Raw genomic sequence first — 19,469 nt, 5'->3', positions numbered from 1 at the left:
CCCAGTTGGAAATGCCTCAAGCTGGCTTCTTCCCAGCCCATCAGCAGCACTCAGCAACTGAAAGAAAGTCTTAAACCACAACACAGGACCTATTTTTCCATCTGCTCCTCCAGGAAAAGAACAATCAACTCAGCTGAGGAGGCTGCCATGAAAAGAGAGCTGTGCCCATAGCAGCACAGAGAGGAGGCTGGCACACAGCATCCCTGATGGCTCCAGGAGGTGCTCCAGCAGAGCACTGGCTGCTGGAAGGGACAAGGATGAGTTCATGGCAGGGCAGAGCTCACAGCCTCTGCAGACAAAGCACAGAGTGTGGCCCTCTGCATGCAGCAGGAGCTGCCTCAGTTCAGGGTGAGAGGAGGAACAAGCAGTCTGCAGGCTGAGATGCTGCCAGGTGGTTGGCACAAGGGAGCCTAAACCTGTCAGCAGAGACCAGCCCTGCTCACAGCCAGATTTTGGGGTGAAATCCTCCCACCCAGGGTCACTCACTTTGCCTGTGGGCACACAGGACCAGGTGTTTGAGCACAGAATCACAGAAACATTCAGGTTGGAAGAGACCCTCAGGATTACCAAGCCCAACCCAGAACCCTACTCTAGAAGGTTCACCCCTAAGCCATACCCCCAAGCACCACATCCAAACCACCTTGAAGCACATCCAGGGGTGGTGACTCCACCACCTTTGCTAATCCCTCTGCTTTGGATGCCAGGCATAGGAAAGCAAACAGAAGAGAGGAAAGTGCCAGGGCAGAGACAACAGGAGATACCCCCAGGCCCTCAATCCAGGAGGTTGTACTTTGCTAGGAGGTGCAAACCCCTGAACCTCACCTCCAGCACTTCAGCTGCTTGTGAGGCATAAAGAGCAGCCCTGCACCTCGAGTGACTGGGCCGGGATGGGCTCCCTGCATGATCTGACTGAGCAGAATCTTCCCTGTAACCTTGGTTCAGACCTTAACTCCTGTGAAATTGCACTTGGTGATTGTCTCTTTACACTTTTTTCTTTTTTTTTTCTTTTTTTTTTTTCAGTTTTTGTTCTCTTTTTTCTGTTTGTTTGTTTTGCTTTGTCCTTCCTAAAAGTCGATTTAAATTTTCTGTACAAACTCGGCTTGAAAATATAAACCACATAAAATTCCCATTGAAAATAATGAGAATCCAGCATCAAAGATGGAAGTCTCGAGGAGAGACAGGCTTGGGGGAGGAAGCAGAGCAAAGGTGGAATTCAAGAAAGATCAAAATGAAGGGAGGAAGAGGAGGAGAGGGGCAGCAAGGAGAGCTAATCCCCCACATCGGAGTCCCGGTCCCCGATGAGCCACAGGATGTGAAAGCTGAGGGCCAGGAGACCTGTTCCAATCAGGTCCCCCAGAGCTGTCAAGTATGGGATGGAGAAGTTGTCAGGATCGAGGTCCCTGCCCCACATCCAGTGCACCATCCAGTCAGCAATGTACAGAAGAATGAGCACCTGGGAGGCAGGAGGAGAAGAGCCACATCAGCCACCAGTCCTGACCTCTGCCACCCCAACCTTCACGCAGCTGCAGCAGCTCCACTTGGGCAGGTCCAGCTCAGACACACAACCTCATGCCAAGGTTGCTGAGGGGGGAGGTCAGAAGCTCCTTGCTTGCCCCTTGAGCACAGCACTTCCAGCAGGCTACATCCCAGAGCAATGAGTGCAGCACTGAGAGGAACCTGGTGAGTTTCTGTGGGCCCCTGGGCATCCAGATCCCCTGTGTCCCTGTGCCTCTGCCCATTCCTCCCTCAGCTTCAGGTGTCACCATCACATTTAGGCTTAGAAGGGAGCAGGTTGGCACCCAGAACCAAAAAGTCTCAATTCTGCATCTCAGTTTTCAGATCCAACAAGAATAAGCTTGAAGAGACACAGGGCAGAGGGGGGACTGGGAAGCACACAGGGGTGCTGGGGCAGGGGCAGCCACATCTGGCTTCCAGAGATAAAAGAGCAGCTGCCCAGCAGCTCAAACTGGTTACCAGAGTGTGGTCTTCTTCCTCATCTGCTTCAGCACAGATGTGGTGCTGAGGCACAAGGTTTAGCACCAGACTTGGCAGTGTTGGGTTCATGCCTGGACCTGATGATCTTAAAAGGCTTCTCCAGCCTAAACAATTCTATCATCTAAAGACAGAAGAGATCTTCATCTGAGCCTCTCAAGCCTTAGGGCTGGGACAAGGGTTTGAAGTGGCCACAGGCCTCTTGCTCATGCCTCTGGGGCCTCCAGGGTCTCACAGCAGACAGCACCTGGGGGTGCCCTTGGCTCCCAGCTCCTGCTCTGCTGCAGGCTGCTGGCAGCGGTGGCTTTGCAGAGCGGAAGCCCCCACGAGTGCCCAAGCACCCAGCAGCAGTTGACAACCTAAATTTAGCCTTCTGGATGACAGCTCCTGCTCTGATGGATGCTCTGACTCATTTCCTCAGGCTGGCCTCAGTTTTAGGGGGCACTGAAAGCAGGCAGAGCTTCCCCCAGCAGCATGAGCTGGGGGGTTGCAGCTGGGCTGAGCAGGGCAGTCCCTAACTGGAAGATCTCTCCCTGCCCTCCACCAGGCACAGCCAGGCCTCTGCAAGGGGTTTCTGTGGCATGGACAAACTGGTGTGTACCTGTCCCTCAGAGGCACCACAGCTGCAGAGCTGGCAGCTCTCTGCCCTGCAGGGCTGGCAGGGAAAGGGCAGGACAAGCCACGCGGGGTCCCTGCAAATTCCACATCCTGTTTTCTTTTCCTCACCACTGGGAAAACTGCAGGTTTAAAATTGCTAAAGCACCCCCTAGGACAGATTAACACACACAAGGTAAACACTTCTGCTATCAGAAGGACTTAAAAAGAGACAAGAGAGAGATTCAGAACATGCCAAAAAAAAAAAAAACCAACAAACAACAAACCCAAAACATGATAGAAAGCAAAACTTTTGTGCACAGGGAAGGAACATGAGGATTTGTTCAGGCTGGTAATAGCTCACTTGGCAAACACAATCTGCTTGGCACACCTCTGCCCAGCACAGAAATCTCTCACCCAGGGACAGGGGACGTCCCTGTGCCTCCAGCAGTGTATCTGCAGCTGAGCTGGTGACCTCCCATCCCACCCTGAGGGCTTCCAGCCCCTGAGGGGGCTCCAGCTTACCTGGAGAAGAGCAGCTGTCATGTAGAAAACTATAAAAATCAGGGTGAGTGTAGTGTGTCCTCCTTGCATGGAGCTGATGGTGTAAAGGAAAACCAAGTGTCCAGGCACCACCAGGAGGAAGAGCACACGAGCAGAGCGGGAATTCACATCTGTGAGGAGACCAAGAGGGGGTTCAGGCTTAAGATAAGGCTTGAAAAGCCAGGAATTCTGCAGCCCCCCTGGGCTCCAGGGGGCAGGGCAGCACCACTCTGGTGATCCAGCACACTGTGTGAGGATCCAGGCACTGTGGGTTTAGGCTGGCAGGCAGTGCCCTGCAGAATGCCCAAGGATACTTGGCAGGGAAGCTTAATTCTGCCATAGAATCACAGAATTCACAGGTCAGGGTTGGAAGGGACCTCAAGGATCAGCCAGTTCCAAATCCCTGCCATGGGCAGGGATACCTCACACTGAATCAGGTTGCTCAGAGCCACATCCAGCCTGGCTGCAGAAACCTCCAGGGATGAGGCTTCCACCACTTCCCTGGGCAACCTGTGCCAGTGTCTCACCACCCTTATGAAGAAGAATTTCTTCCTCATTTTTGCCTCTGTCCCCAGAGCAAAGCTGTTCTCAGGCTTCACCTCCCACAAGGACTCAGGTCCCACCTCTGACAGTGCTCAGAGCTGCCAAGGATTTACCATCAACACTGCACTTCCAGGGAGCTCTGCCTGTACCCTGTCTGGTGATCACTTCTCTACCAGATCACCACCACACTGCAGACCTCTCACCCCTCCCTGCCAAGGGCCAGCCTTGGCACAAAGGCCAGGAGGCCATCAAACCCCTCTAGGAAGTTTGGAGAGGAGCAGCCTCTGCCCACACACTCTGGGCTGGAATGCAAGGTGTGGGCTGGTGCTGTGCCACAAAGGGCAGAGCTGCTCACAAGCCTTTGGAAGCAAGAAGCTCACTGCAGCCCAGCAGAGCTGCACCACTGCAGCAGCCTCAAGGCAGGTTTCAGTATCTGGGACTCATCTGGAAAAGATTTAGAGGGTGGAAGACTTCCAGAATCAGGCAGCCAGGGCATGGGACTTGTGCATGGTGTGGTGCTCAGCCAGCAGAGCCATGCTCTGCCCACAGCAGCTTTCCCAGGTGACAGGATGTTAGGGGTTGGAAAAGACCTCCAGAGATCATTGAGTCCAAACCCCCCCTGCCAGAGCAGGCCCACAGAATCCAGCCCAGGTCACACAGGAACACATCCAGATGGGGCTTGCAAGTCTCCAGAGAAGGAGACTCCACAAGCCCTCTGGGCAGCCTGCTCCAGTGAAGAAGTTCCTCCTCGTGTTGAGGTGGAACCTCCTCTGCTGTAGCTTTGCTCTAGAGGGCAGGGGGCCAACCACGTCCCTCAGCTGCCTCTGAGCAGACCTTGGCCACCATTTCCTGCCAGAAAGCAACAGATTCCAGCACCCAGCTTGCCCACCTGAGCTGCAGAACGTGCTGCAGGGGCTGGGGCACCTGCGAGGGGCTGCTTCAGAGCTGTCTCCAGGCATCCCACTCATGTGCAGGTAGGTGGAGATGCGACTGGCCTGCACTGCCACCAGGTTGCCACCCACACCTGCAGAGGGGAGAGAAGCAAGGTGAGGTCTCAATCACTTTGTTTGAAGAGGAGAAAGAGCCTTTGGCAACAGCCAGCAGACCTGGGATTGTCAAGTGCAGGAATAATGTAGGGCAAGTCTGGTTTTGACCTGAGTTCCACTTCTGCAGGGTGTAAAAACCTGAGACCAAAACATATTCTGTCCTATGGCTTCCCCAAAGGGGAAGCCATAGGACAGAATATGTTTTGGTCTCAGGTTCATTTGTGAAACAAATGAAACTTTACTACTGCAGCTTTGGAAGAAAGGACATTAAAACAAGGAAACAAAAAAAAAAAAACCCAGATGAGTCAGCCACCAAAACTGACAGAGGAAGTTTAAAACTACTGTTTTGGGGGTTTGCTTTTTTTTGGGGTTTGGTTTTTTTTTTTGGCATGAGGTATAATGAAAACGTGGAAGCCACTGGTAAGGAGATGCAGTGCTTCAGAATTCATAGAATCACAGAATGGCTCAGGGTGGAAGGGACCTCAGGGATCATCTCCTCCAACTTCCCCACCATGGGCAGGGACACCTCTCAGCTGGACTCAGCTGCTCAAGGCCTCATCCAACCTGGCCTTGAGCACCCCCAGGCAGGAGGCAGCCACAACCTCCTTGGGCAGCCTGTGCCAGAGTCTCACCACCCTCCTACTGAAGAACTTCTTCCTCAGCTCCACTCTAACCCTGCTCTCCCTCAGCTTCAAACCATTCCCCCTTGTTCTGTCTCTACACACCCTGATGGGAAGTCCCTCTGCAGCCTTCCTGCAGGATCCCTTCAGGTGCTGGAAGGCAGCTCTAAGATCCTCAGTTTGTAACTCAATTTGTTGCAAAAGAACAATCAAACAATTTCCCAGGTTCATCAGGCAGAAAGGAGGTAAAAGCTTCAGACCAGAGGCAATTACATTTTCTGACTCCGAGTTGCAAATCCAAATCTTATCCCAGAATGGTTTGGGTTGGAAGGGACCTTCAAAGGGCAGCAGGGACATTCCCAAGCAGATCAGGTTCCTCAGAGCCCCATCACACAATCATGGAATGGTCTGGCTTGGGAGGGACCTCCAAAGGTCATCCAGTCCAGCCAAACTCTTCTGCTGCCAGCTGCCACAAGGCAAATATTGTGAAAGATTGGAGTCTTCCACCAGCCAGCAGGACTCAGGAAATAAAGACAGTTTTTGGTGGGCCCCTGGAAAATGCAGTTTTTAGGCAATAGCCTCCCAGGGCAGTCACCCTCTTGTGATGGGCTGGCACCAGAGGGAGCCACACTGCTGCAGAGCTGGACTCCAGCTACCACCTCTCCCTGGCAATCAAAAGGGATCGAATCTCCTTACTTAATCTGCCTAAAATAAGGCACAGGGAATAATCCCACTGCTTGCCAAGAGCCTCCAAGAGCTGCAGCAGCAGAGGGGAAAGGAACTCACCATTAATAACTGGAGTGAAGACAGCCATGCCAGCAAAGTTTGGATCTGAGACTGTTCTGTCCAGGATCAAGCCCCCAACGCTGCAGAGGGAAGGTGGAAGAGGTCAGTGCTGAAAGCTCATCAGGAAATACACAACACAGGGCCCTGAGGGTTCTCTCTGCTGTGTTGTGTGCACCCAAGGGTGACACACACCTAGTAACAGAAGTCTTTATGGTTGGGCTTGGTGCAGATGGTTTTAAGCCTCAACATTGGGTAACAGAAGACGGTTTGAGCAGGATCTTTTCTCACTGCTGCCAGAAAACAGCAGATTCCCTACAGGTTACAGCAACACCATCATCCAAAAGTTCTTCTCCAGTCTTCCTGTAGGATCTCTTCAGCTATTGGAAGGCAGCTCTAAGGTCCCCCCAGAGTCTTCTCCAGGCTGCACACCCCCAGCTCCCTCAGCCTGTCCTCACAGCAGAGCTGCTCCAGCCCTTGGATCATCTTTGTGGCCTCCTCTGGACTCTCTCCAGCAGCTCTGTGTCCTTCTTATGCTGGGAACACCAGAACTGGAGGCAGGATTGGAGGTGGGGTCTCAGCAGAGCAGAGTCAAGGGGCAGAATCCCCTCTCTTGCCCTGCTGCCCACACTCCTCTTGGTGCAGTCCTGCTGCCTTCTGGGCTGCAGGAGGGCACTACCATAGCTCATGGGGAGCTTGTGCAGAAGGCTGCTGAACAGGATCTGTGTTTACTCTCTGGCCGTGCCAGAGCCTCCCTGGGCAGCAGCTGGGACACTGCTAAGGGCCTGGATTCCAGTACCCAGGTGCTTAATCCCTCCTGTGCCTCAGGACCTACACCCCCAGGCTTTTGTCTAGAAGCCAGACAGTGACCTGCAGGCTGCTGGCAGCCAGAGCTGTGCAAACAGAAGAGCTTTCAAGTTTGGATCCCTCTTGTTCCAAGGGCCCAAGAGGTTGAAAGGGCTGGGGAAAAGAGGTGTGTCTGGGAGGGAAGAACCTTTCCTACCTGCTGATAGCCATGGCAATGATGACTGGCTCCCAGCCAGAGTACAGCACCTCCCTGGTTGCTGCATTCTTCTTGGCAATGATGATCCAGATGGGCAGCAGAGCTATGAAGAAGGCACACACCAGAGGGTTCACGTAGGCTTTGCTCTCTGAGGGGGAAATAAGCAGAAGCAACAGCTCAAGGACACATCCTGCTGCACTGAGGTGAGCTGCCACTTCAGCTGAGCTCACCAAGCCTGCCTGCCTGCAGTCAGAAAGTCCAGGAAGGGCAGGCAAAAATGAGCCCAAGCCAGGCTCAGCTCTGCAGGACATGAGTCACGTTTAAACCCTAGCCAGCTGCTCCCCACCAAGTGGGGGAGAGAAGTGGGGAGGAAAAAAAAAAGAACAGGTAAAGCCTGTGGGTTGACATAAAGACCATTTATGAGGACAAAAGAGGGTGAAACTTGTGGGTTAAGATGAAGGCAATTTCATAGGACAGAAGAGGGTGAAACTTGTGGGTTAAGATGAAGGCAATGTCACAGGACAGAAAAGGAAGGGGAAATAAAGTGATAATAAACAAAACAAGTGATGCAAAACACAACTGCTCAGCACCCACTGACCAATACCCAACCAGTCCCTGAGCCACACTGTCCCCTGGCCAGCTCCCCCCACTTTCTATACTGGCCATGACATCATATGGTCTGGAATAGCCCTGGGCTAGTGAGGGTCAGCTCTCCTGGCTGTGTCCCCTCCCAGTCTCTGCTGGCAGGGCAGTGTGAGAAGCTAGGAAGCCCTGCTCTGGAATAAACACTGCTTAGCAACAACTAAAACATTCCCAACTCCAAACACAGCTCTGTACCAGCTCCTAGGAAGAAAATGAACTTCATTCCAGCTGAAAGCAGGACAACATGGCACTTCCTTCTCCTCATGTGCTCACACAGGGGCTTTATCAACAGATGCAACTGAGATCTCTCTGATTTCCACTCCTCATTCCCACTTCCTACTCCTGGGCAAGATCTCCCAGCGTTGCTTCACCTCTGGCTGAACCTGTCTGAGTCACATCCCCTGCATCCCAGCCAGGGAAGGGAGGTGGAGGGGAGGAAGGAGGAAGTCTAGAGCCTACAGCTGCAGCTCTGCACTAAAGATCCCCAGCTGGTGCTGACAGTACAAAAGATCAATCCCCAGCTGCCTTCTCCCACTGCTTTAGCCACAGCTGAGGCCTTGGCACAAGCAAGGGGACAACCTCTCCCTTAGCACTTTACCTGGTGAGAAGGAAGCATGCAGATCACTGCCAAGGCTGCCTGCAGCCACAAGGCAGGAGGAACATCCATCCCCTCCCCTCATCAGCTCTGACTAGGTCTCACTGACTGAGACAGCTTCCAGGCCAGGCATCCCACCCAGCCCTGAGGACAGAGAGGGTAAAGGGTGAAATGAGACACAGACACAGCAGCACGTGGAAGGGCCATGGAGATACAGAAGCCTTCTGTTGCTCCTCACCCAGCTCTTTGTACAAGCCCCAGCTGATCCCTGAGAGCAGAGCCAGGGTGATCAGATCCCCCAGGCTGGCAGCAATGGGTGTGGCGACGTTATCAGGGTTGATCCCCATCTTCCTGGATCCAATGATGACCCCAATCATGATCATGCCTGCAGCCAGAAAGAGGAAGAACAGAGGATGAGGCCAAGGGGAGGCTCAGCAGGTTAGGAAGAAGCAGGTGGAGGGCGTGCAGGGTCTGTGCCTCACCCAGAACCAGGGAAGCGATGAAGGCAGTGGCCACGCTGCTGGCACAAAGCAGGACAGCATGGTCAATGCTGAAGTGTCCATCTGGGATCCAGCCAAACACCACTGCTGCAATGGAAGCCAGGAAGCCAACCACAGTAGCCTGAACCTGAAGAGAACAACTAGACAGTCACCAAGGAAAACCAGAGAGCAAAACAGTCCTGGGGTGAGGGAAGAGGGAACCACCACCCCCTGCCCCCCTCCCCCAGGGGTTCACTCAAGGTGGATCAGCATCCAGCTGGGAGACATCAAGTCTGACCCTACAGGGCAAATCATTATGGTCAGAGGAGTGTGGGACAAAAAGGTGCCCTCAGACATGCAGTGTGGAGAGTCAACAGCAAACCCCAGGCAGTTAGACCCCCCTGAGAGCTGTCAGCCTTGGGCTCAGCACCCAACACCAACATTTCCACTTCCTTCTCCTTTCACAGCTCCTTACCTGTATCAGAGCCATGTTCCCTGTTATCATCTTCCAGAGCTCTTTGGGTGTATCCATTTGGCCAATATTAGCCTGCAAGAGGACATCCCAATGTCATCAAAGACTGGCAGCATTCTGTACTCTCTAACAGGCAAATCCCTGCCTTCCAGCCAGGCAAGTTTGTGCCAGGAGCAAACAGCAACCTCAAATCCTTAACTCTTAAGGGGAGAGCAACAGAGCACAAGAGATGTTTGTGTGCCCAGCTGGGGCACAGCTCTGCCCTAACACCCAGTCTGAGACCCGCAGGTCTGTGAATGCCCCTGGGGCTGCACCCCCTGGGCAGCCACAGTGCCTCTTCCAACAGTTCCTTGGGTCATGCAGTCCACACTTTAAAGCTGTTCCCAGTTTCAGCTTCACAGAATCCCAGCATGGTAGAAGGGGGTTGGAAGGGACCTCTGGAGACCATCCAGTCCAACCCCCCTGCCAAGGCAGGGCCACCTAGAGAAGGTCACACAGGAACACATCCAGGTGGGTTTGGAATGTCTCCAGAGATGAAGACTCCACCACCTCTCTCAACACCTTCTCCTTCCCAGCTCCAGGAATGGGATGGCAAAAGCAGAGCCAGACCCACCAGAGAGAGGTTCGGAAGGGAGGGCAGAGGGGAAGAGAGGTTCGGAAGGGAGGGCAGAGGGGAAGAGAGGTTCGGAAGGGAGGGCAGAGGGGAAGAGAGGTTCGGAAGGGAGGACAGAGGGGAAGAGAGGTTCGGAAGGGAGGGCAGAGGGGAAGAGAGGTTCGGAAGGGAGGGCAGAGGAGAATCAACATCTGATGATGAAACATCTCCCAAAAACCACCAGAGATGCTCTGTCCCCACACAGAGGCACACACTGCTGCTCCTCTGCTCGCTGAATTCCCTCTGTGGGGATGAAGCCAAGCTTGGCTCAGCCCCAGCTGGGTGGTGCTGCCCCTCAGGTCAGGAGCCAGGCCGGGAACAGGGGTGCCCTGGCTCCGGTAAGGAGCAAGGCCAGAGGAAGCTGGCAGCAAGCAAGGCTGTTTCGGTTAAAAGCTGAGCAAACAAGGCCAATGCCACGTGGAGACCTACTGAGGAGCAGGAAAAGCCATGGCACACAGGTCAGCTGGCACTGCTACAGCTGTGGGAGCTGCTAATCAGACTAACCAGAAGAGACAAAGCTGCTGTGATTCCCTGGCGAAAAGATCCAGCAGAACCCAGCAGGACCCCTGCAGGCTGCTGGTTAGGGCAGAGCATGAAAGCTCTGCTCTTCCCTAGCACCTTCTAGGTCTTGATGGGAAGCTGGAAGGATGGATCAGCAGAGGGGAAAAGCTTCTGTCCAGTCCTGTGCTGTCAGAAGCTGATGGCACATGGAGAGGAAACAAGGGAGAGGCTCAACCAAGCTGAAGTGGTAAACACAAGTTATTGGCTGATGGCATCAAACCCAAGCTTCTGCACAGCACCACAGGAGCACTTTCTGCCTCCCAAGTTTCCTTGCTGGCCTCCAGAGGAGCCCAGGAAGTCAGTGCTCAGCCAATGCTCATTGCATGAGCCTGAGAGACCTGCCAGCTCTGCACACCCAGCACTGAGAGGTGCCCATCTCTGGAGAGAATTATTTCATGGAGAGGAGGAAGGGATGGAGGAAAACTAACACAGAGTTGCCTGGAGTAGCACTCAGCACATCCGGGCACAGGAATCTGAGCTCCATATGAAGCTTGACCTTAAAATTCCAGCCACATGGCAATTAGGTTGGGATTAACATAACCAAGCTGCAGTGGCTAGCAACAGGATTTTAATCCTTTAACTAAATGGGAGAGTTTTGCTTCTTAAGTTGTGAGAGGAATTCCTGAGGTGCCTTAATGCAGCACTAATTAGAAAGCCACAGCCTGAGAAGCCACTGCAGGCTGCTTGCCTGTGGAGAGAACAGGAGACCCCCCCCCCAGGAAGCTCAGAGGGGAGCTCTCTCCACACACCTGCATGTGGGTCCCCCATGCTGAGGGAAGGGCAAGGAGAGAAAAGGAGTGCCCAGGAGATGACCCTGGCCCACCATGGAGGCAGAGTGAAGCCAAGCAGAGGACAAAGGCTGGCTGCTAGCACACCAGGTTAATGCCACCTCACTCTGCCCAAGGGCAGGAGGAGGCACCAGGAGCCCAAGCTGGGTGTGAGGGCAGCAGCTGCTTGGCACAGAGGTGCAGGCAAGCTGCACCAGTGCTCTCTGAGCCACTTTCTTCACAGCCCTGCTGCAGCCACCACAGCAGGTGGGGAGGCTTTGGCACCCCTGTGACTTTCTGCACAGTCTCAGTTCTCTGCCAAGCCTGCCCCAGTGCTGCTCTGTGCCAGTCCCACCCGGGAAGAGCACAAGCAGTGCTGTGCTGCCTTTGTCCCAGGAGAGCCAAGCACTCACCCTGATGAGCCCAGGCTCAGAAAGTGCAAGCTGGCCAAGGCCAAGAGGGAGAAGGGCCTGTGTCTGGGACAGCAAGGATCCTGACATGACCCCAGCAGCAGAGAGCAAATAAAACAAAGCAATTTGTTTCCCAGAAGCAAGGGGCAAACAAAGCTCAGCCTCTGTCCCTGCAAGTCCTGGCACAGCTGGGCCAAGGGCAGTGTGAAGCTTCCCAGCAGCTCTGTCCAGCACAGAGGGGAAGCAGCCACAGCCCAGCTCTTGCCAGGTTATGCTGGCACAGCCACTTCCCCCCAGGCAGCTCAGCACCCTGCTCCTTGCTGAATCCAAGCAGGAACTGGTCCCCACAGTTAGCAGGAACCAGCAGGCAGGGGCTGGGGTGCAGAGGCCAAGGCAAGGCCACACCAGGGCCATGCTCTTTGCCTTCCTCCTCCCCAGGAACAACCTCAGTCTCTCCAGAGGATGATGCTCCAGTGCCACTGGCCTGGTGGGGGACAGCAGCATCCCTGTGGGTGTGTACAGGGGCCAGGAGGAGCTGCCACTGACCAAGGCTGGATGAGCAGCACCAAACGTTGGCCCTGCTGCCATCCAGGAATTCACCACAAAACTTTGGGCTTCAGAGGTCAACGAGAAGCTACTGAGGAGCAGAAAGTCACAGCTGGCATCACCCCACTGCTCAAGATGGGGGAAAAGAGAGGACTCAGAAGAGCAGACCTAGAGAGGGCTCTTCAAGACTCTGCTTTCCCCTGCAGCAACCAGCAAGGGAAGGCTGAGAGGAGGGCACCATGCTAAGAGGCAGCTCTCTGCTGGCTGTGCTGGCTGCCACCACCCAGGCAGGTCTCCATCCCTCCACCTCACTGAGGGCTTCCCAAGCAGCTCTCTTGGGCCAAGGCACATCATCTCCTTTGCACTGCAAAGGCCAAGACCAGGCTGCTTGCTGCAAGGGCTCCCTTCCAGCAGCTCACAGCACAGAGAGAGAGTCAGAAGCTTGGCAGAAGGCAGCTAACACCTCAAAGATGCAAGATTCCAAGGTATGCATGCTCCCAGCATGGGGAACAGAAGCAGCAGGCAGTCTCTTGCTGTCATGCTCAAGCAGGAGCTGCTCTGCAGAAGGAAGGAGCATTATTGTCCCTGTCAGGAGAGGATTTCAGCCCCTCTGCAGTGCTGCCCAGCTGCAGAGCCAGACTGCTGTGCTACAGAAACATTTCAGCACAAAGCACCTCATTGCCAGCTGCACTCACCCAGTGCCCTGAGGAGCTGCCAGAGCCTGCCTCATCCCACACAGGGAGCTCTCTGTCTCCCAGCAATGGGACTGAGCCCCAGCAAGAGAAATGCCCAAGCCTGCCACTCCAGCAGCTTCAAGAGGCTGTCAATCCACCTGCCAGGCTTCCCTGCAAGGTCCTCTCCATTTCAGCCTTTGCTGGAGACTTCTCTCCAGGCTCTCTCCTCTCCTAGCCTTGCAGAACCTGGCTTGTTGCAGCCTGCTTTGGTGATATGTCTGCACCCAGAGTCCTCACCAAGCACTCCAGATGTTCAGCTGCCACTGCCAGCTCACACCCCCTGCAGCTGCCAGGACAAGGAAGTGAACTGTCAGCAAAGCTTCAGGCTGATTAAACCTTCACATCTGATCAGTCTAGTGGCATGAAAGCACCTTCCCAGCACCCTGAACTCCAGGCTCTGGTTTCTGTAGTCACTGACTGAGAGATTTTTGTCCACCCAGCCACCACACCCACACACAGACCTTCCCATCCCTTCCCAAAGCAGGGATCCTGCTCCCTCCAGCTCCCTGGATACTCACAGCTGTCGACAGGCGAGAGGCCAGAGTCATCTCCAGGTTCCCCTTCAGGCCCAGCAGTGCAGGCACTAAGATAAAAACCTCTGTCACATACTTGAAGACATCCCAGTGCTGCAAGAGTGAAACAAAGAGAGCCCATTAAAAGCAATCATGGCTGTTAGGAAGCTTTGCTTTGGGTCAGGGGGGCTGCAAGAAAGCTGGGGAGGGACTTCTGACAGGATGAGGGACAATGGCTTTGAGCTGGAGGAGAGGAGATTGAGACTGGAGATGAAGAAAAAATTCTTTAGAGTGAGGGTGGGGAGACACTGGAACAAATTGTGGCTGTCCCCTCTCTGGAGGTGCTCAAGGCCAGGCTGGATGAGGCCTTGAGCAGCCTGGGCTGGTGGGAGGGGTCCCTGCCCGTGGCAGGGGGTCAGAACTGGATGAGCTTTGAGGTCCTTTCCAACCCATCCCATGAAGTGTCTCTTATTGTTCTATCCTTGCAACCTGGCACTGCCCACACATGGCCCTAACACCACCCAGTCCCCCTTCTGCTGCCACCCTCTGATTTCTGCTCTGATTTTCCTGCTTTTGAGGTTGGTGGAGCAGCCACCACGCGTTCCTGCTGAGCTCACAAACTGGATCTCACTCTGCAGCTTCCAGTCCAAAATCCCCCAAAGATTAACCACTGATGGAATGTTTACAGCTACAGAGGCCAAACCAGGGAAAGATGAAGAAACTTTGCCCAATACTCCCAGTTTCTGGCAGAGTTGAGTGCTGAAGTCAGGTCAGGCTCAGCTGAGAGCCGTTCCCCACATGCAGGTCTTAGAAAAGCATTCTGGAGTGAGGCATTGCTGCTCCCTGATCCTGCCAGCTCCAAAGGGAGCACACTGGAGCCTCTGTTTCCCTCGACCTCACTGGACAGATGTGTGCCCTCCCTCACCTGGCACCTGCACTGCTCAGATAGAATCATGGAATTGTTTTGCATGGAAGAGACCTCTCAGCTCATCCAGTCCAACCATCAGCCCAACCCCACCACAGCCACCAAACCATGGCCCCAAGTGCCATGGCCACAGGTTTCTGGAACACTTCCAGGGATGGAGACTCCATCACCACCTCCCTGGGCAGCCTGTGCCAATCCCTGACCACTCTTGCAGCAATGAATTTTTTTCCTTACATCCAACTTCAACCTCCCCTGGCTCAATTTCAGGCCATTTCCTCCCATTTCCCTGGGCAACCTCTTCCAGTGTCTCACCACCCTCACTGTAAAGATCCTTTAAGGTCATATCTAGGAGGAGGTGATCTTGACCCTCCTTGGGCTATTTTTAGGCAGGCATTCTGATTTTTTTTGTTTGTTTTGTTTGGTTTGGGTTTTTTGCTGCTGCTTGCACCAGGGAATACTTTGCTCCAACTTCCCTTTGGGCTATCTAGAACTCCATCAGCAAGTGACATGTTCCCACTTCCCAGCAGGACAAGCTGGGTGTCACCAGAGTCACTTCAGAAGAACATCCTCATGAGTCAGCCCACAGCCTGCAAGGGCTGTACAAAAGTTTCCTGGCTCTGCCTCCAGAGATCACAGAAGCAGAATCAGGCCAGAGCTAGAACAAGCTCACAGCTTTCCCTCACCTTGTCCCAACCCTGGCTTTGTAAATCCATCTTTCAAGGAGGTCCTGGCACTGCAAGCTGGTGCCAGAAGGGCTGTAAACTGGAGCCTGCTGAAGCAGCTCCCTGAGCAAAAGAGGGGTGTTCCTGGAGCAAGGAATAAAAGCCATCCTCAGGGAAGGAAAACAAGGAGATTTCTGCAGAGCTCAGCAGCTTGCTGACTGCAAAGAGCAGGACCCATGGGCTCCTGCCAACTTCCTTCATATAAGATGTTATACAACTCTGGGCCAGGGGCATTTAGGAGGTCTTGAAGGCCTCCCTGGCTCCTGCAGAGAAGAAAGCTCCCTGCAGAGTCCTGTGCCCACAACGTGGCTCCATGGGGAGAAGCAGAGCCAGGCTGTTTGGGGAGCACAACAGAAGGGAAAGAGAGGAGCAGAGATGAATTTCAGTTCAGGATATTGAGCTGTTAAAATCCTTTCTCCCCTCCTCTAACAGCCAGTCGAGCAGCACAGGAATGAGATGCTCCCAGGGGAGAGGAGGGAGGCTGACACAGCACACAAGATCCTCCAGGATCATCCAGTTTGCTCCACACCAAGGGGAACACACTGCACTGGGGAGCAAGGGGGGGTCCTGGCTGGCTTTCAGCAGAGTTCTAGTAGAGAATTCCAGGGAGAGAGCCTTCATCTGCAGCACCTCCTCCCTGCCCTCTGGGGAGAGGGAGCAGAGAGGCTATAACCAATCTGGGCTGAACTTCTTTTAGCTTCATTTTCTGCTAAACCTGTGGTCCCTTGGAACACAAATCCACCCAGACAGCAGAGCCACCAGATCCTGGGCTCTCCCAGGCAGCAGTGGAGAGGACAAGATCAGACCCTGGCCTGCCAGAGAAGTTCTGCAAGACACATCAAACCCGAGGTGGTGGTTTGCAGTGTCCTCCAGGCTGGCTGCCTTTCAGAGGCTGTGCACCTGCAGACAGCAGCTATTTCCAGGCTGCCAGCTGCCTCCCAGTTGCTGTCACTTTCAGTCCCCATGTGTGAAGTGGAGGCTTGCAGGAATCATGAGTAACTGTGTGGTTTTGCTCCCATGCTGGCAGGGAGGTGATTCATGCCAGCTCAGAGGGGAGGGACGTGCTGCAGGTCAGAGCTGGGACTGTCGTGGTGAGGCTGCTTCACATCCTGCATTCTCCCAGCCCTCTCCCCCCAAAATGTCAAAGAACATTAGCAGGACAGCCACAGCTCCAGTGCTGGCATTTGCAGCTAACACCCATTCCAGAGGTGGTCAAGAAGGGGAGATGAGCAACCTGAGCAAGGCTGTCAGCAACCTGATCTAGTCCCTGGCTCACTGCAGGGGAATTGACTTGGTGACCTTTGGAGCTGCCTTCCAACCCAAACCATTCTGTGATTCCCAAGGGTGTCTGGCAATAGGACAGGATGAGGGGGAATAGTTTGAAGCTGAGGGAGAGAAGGGTGAGGCTGGAGCTTTGGAAGAAGTTCTTCAGTGCAAGGGTGGAGAGACTCTGTGAACAGGCTGCCCAGGGAGGCTGTGGCTGCCTCCTCCCTGGGGGTGTTCCAGGCCAGGCTGGATGAGGCCTTGAGCAGCTGAGTCTAGTTGAGAGGTGTCCCTTTCCATGGCAGGGAGGTTGGAGTGGATGATCTCTGAGGTCCCTTCCAACCTAAGCCATGCTATGATTCTGCAAGCAGACTCCCTGCTCTGTATGAACCACCACCCATCCCATCCAAAGCATCTCCAGGGAGCAGAAAAGTCTGGAAAACAACAATCAGGGCTCTGCTGGGAGAGGGAACTGCGCCAAGAGTCCTTGACTGCAGCTGGTCTGCTCACATGTCACCTGGCCCCAAGGTCTCTCCCATCCCAATGGGAGCTGAGGCAAATTCTCCCCAAGAGGCAAATCAGGGAGGCATTAATGGGCCAACATGGCCAAAGGCCAGGGCTGCCTGTTGTCACAGTGGGGAGACCAATTACAGCTGGCTGATTAGTCCATTTACCCAAAAGAGAGGAAACTGAGTGTGTGGAGCCCTCCTCCACCACAAACCATGGCTGCAGCCAAAGCCCCAGGGCTCCACTCCACCCCAGTGCACCACTGACCCACTCCACATGCCTCCCTTCTTTCCTCCGGGTCTCTGGGAAGCCAGTTACAATACCAGCAAGCAAGCAGAGCCCAACAGGCTTCCCATCCCCCTTCTCCACCCTATGGCATTCCGATGCCTCATTTAATCCCAAGGGAGTCAGAGGAGTTGGCAGGACAAGCTGCACAGCCACACGCTGAGCTGCTGTGGGACACAGGAATTACAAAGCTCTCTTCCTAACGGCCAGAACCCCCCCCCAGGACTGTGCTGCAGGATCCCAGCCCTGCCCCACTCCTCCCTGCCCACAAGGGTTGGTCCTTCTCCAGGAAAAGGCTTCGGGTTCCAACCACTGGCTCTGGGAAAGAGCCGGAAAAGCCAGGCAGGAGGTTGCAGGGACCTTTGCAAAGGGAAACGTGCCTGAAATGGCTTTCTTCCCCAGAAAACCATTCCAGTAAACCTCTCCCAGATTAATTTAGAGCAGGAGCTTTTCCTGTTTTGAGCTCTTTCAACAGGTTGCATCAAGAGAAGCCCTAAGGATGACCAGTGTGCTCAGGCACGCAGGGAAATAGCCATCAGGGCCAAGAAAGCAAGAGGAGACTCTGCCTGACCACCCACAGGGACTGAAAAAAAAAAGCCTGACTTGCCCTCCTGGCACACAGCTGGGCAGAGATGAGCCTAACTGCCAGCAACACAAGTGCCTGGCATCTGAGTCTTTCTGTGCCAGCACTGCCAGGGTTTGTTTATTTCCCCTTAAGCAAACAGAAGAGCTTCAAGCAGAGCATTTTTGGTTGACCACAGCTCCAAAATGGCTGCCTCCTCCTCCTCCTCCTCCAGCCAAACAGCTTCACAGACCTACTCTGTGGAGGATGGAGTTTGGCACCTCAGTGACCATTTGGGGCTGAGCATCAGGAAAACTCAGCTCAACCTGTCTTTCAGAGCAAAGGAGAAGAGGTTAAGCAACTGATCTGCTGCCAGAGACACACAAGGCTGGAACACACACCCTGGGGAGACAGCCACCAAGTCACATTTCCCACCCAATGAACTAAACAAGCTGCACAGCTGCTGGGTTCCCACAGTGTCACCTGCTAGGAGACACCTACCCAGGGAGGGTGTCTGCTGGCACAGCAGTTTTCACAGCTGGTCTTTGCTAAGGATCACCTATACACAGCCCTCAGGAGGAACAACTCTGGCAGCCTAGTTGCCCCTGGCCACTTCAAGAGCCCCAGAAGGCAGCATAAAGGCCACTCAGGCAGGCATTCCACACAGAGTGTGCTGGGTGAATCATTAACCTGGGTGGCACGAGCCTGGCGTGCAGCAGAGAGTGAAGAAAAGGGATGCAGGACCTGGAGAACTCACAGAGAACCTGTGGAGCTGGGATGCCTACAGCCACCACCAGGGAACACTTTATTTCAACCCATGACACACAGAGTGGTCTCAGTTCCCAGACAGGGCTGCCAGCTGCAACCTCCTCCCATGAGCCAGAGCAGGGCAGCTGCAGTGCAGAGGTGCCCCACAGCCTCTCCTCCTCTCCCTCCAGACTTCACCAAGGTCCCCTCCTGTCTCCCCTTACACCAACCAGCATGCAAGGTAATTGGTCTCCTTCCCTCACAGTCTCTCTCTGCTGAACCAGCCTTGGCATTCAACTCCTTCCTGGCTTGGGATCAAGTCATGGTCTACAGAGACAGGATTCAGAGCCCAGTGCCATGCCAGGGACACACCAATCCTACCTGCACAATGTCCAGCACCATTCCAGCAGCAACTGTCCCAAAACCTGCCAGGAGGAAGGGAAAGAGGACTTGCAGTCCAATGGAGAAGGAGGTCTCCTTGAGGGGCGAGGCTGGCTCAGGACCTCGGTCTGTGCTGGTGTCATCGCTCTCATTGCTCTGGCTGCCGTTTTCCAGCAGGGCATCTTCTTCTCGCACCCCTTTGGCATTGGCACGGGACTCCAGCACCACCACTTCTACCCCATCACCATCAGGTCCCAGGAAATTGGAGGGCTCCACCAGCTGCCCCCGGTCCGGAGCGGCGAGGCAGTCCGTGGGCACAATGGGCAGCGCAGTCCCATTGGCCTGGAGGGTCTCCTTCTGCTCTGGCTTGGCAGACATGCTGCAGAGAGGCTATCCTCAGCCTTGGCTTGCTGGGCCTACAGCCAGCAGCTGTTCCAGAAGAGATCTTCTTCCAGGAGCTTATACAAATGGCCTTTCCAGCATCTAGAGCCAGCCTCTCTCACCCCTGCTTGCCTGCCGTGGAGCGCAGAGACTGCTCCTGCAGCAGAGATCCCCATCAAGCAACGTCCAGGAAAGGAGCTAG

The 19,469-nt window shown here is 54.4% G+C and overlaps 1 protein-coding gene across 1 annotated transcript; it reads right to left on the bottom strand.

Moving 5' to 3' along the window:
- Positions 1-1,267: 1,267 nt before the first annotated feature.
- On the bottom strand, positions 1,268-19,264 carry SLC41A1 (solute carrier family 41 member 1). The gene is made up of 10 exons (XM_054395821.1): positions 18,887-19,264; positions 13,501-13,608; positions 9,316-9,387; positions 8,844-8,988; positions 8,600-8,746; positions 7,125-7,272; positions 6,125-6,204; positions 4,562-4,696; positions 3,112-3,260; positions 1,268-1,453 (listed from the first exon to the last, which is right to left on the bottom strand). Exons 1-10 carry the CDS (start codon positions 19,262-19,264, stop codon positions 1,268-1,270), a joined length of 1,548 nt encoding a protein of 515 aa, XP_054251796.1.
- Between the last annotated feature and the right edge of the window lie 205 nt (positions 19,265-19,469).

Source organism: Indicator indicator, chromosome 35, assembly GCF_027791375.1.
Source record: "Indicator indicator isolate 239-I01 chromosome 35, UM_Iind_1.1, whole genome shotgun sequence".
In the NCBI taxonomy this organism is placed as follows: Eukaryota; Metazoa; Chordata; class Aves; order Piciformes; family Indicatoridae; genus Indicator; species Indicator indicator.
This window is presented reverse-complemented; position numbering and strand designations above follow the sequence as displayed.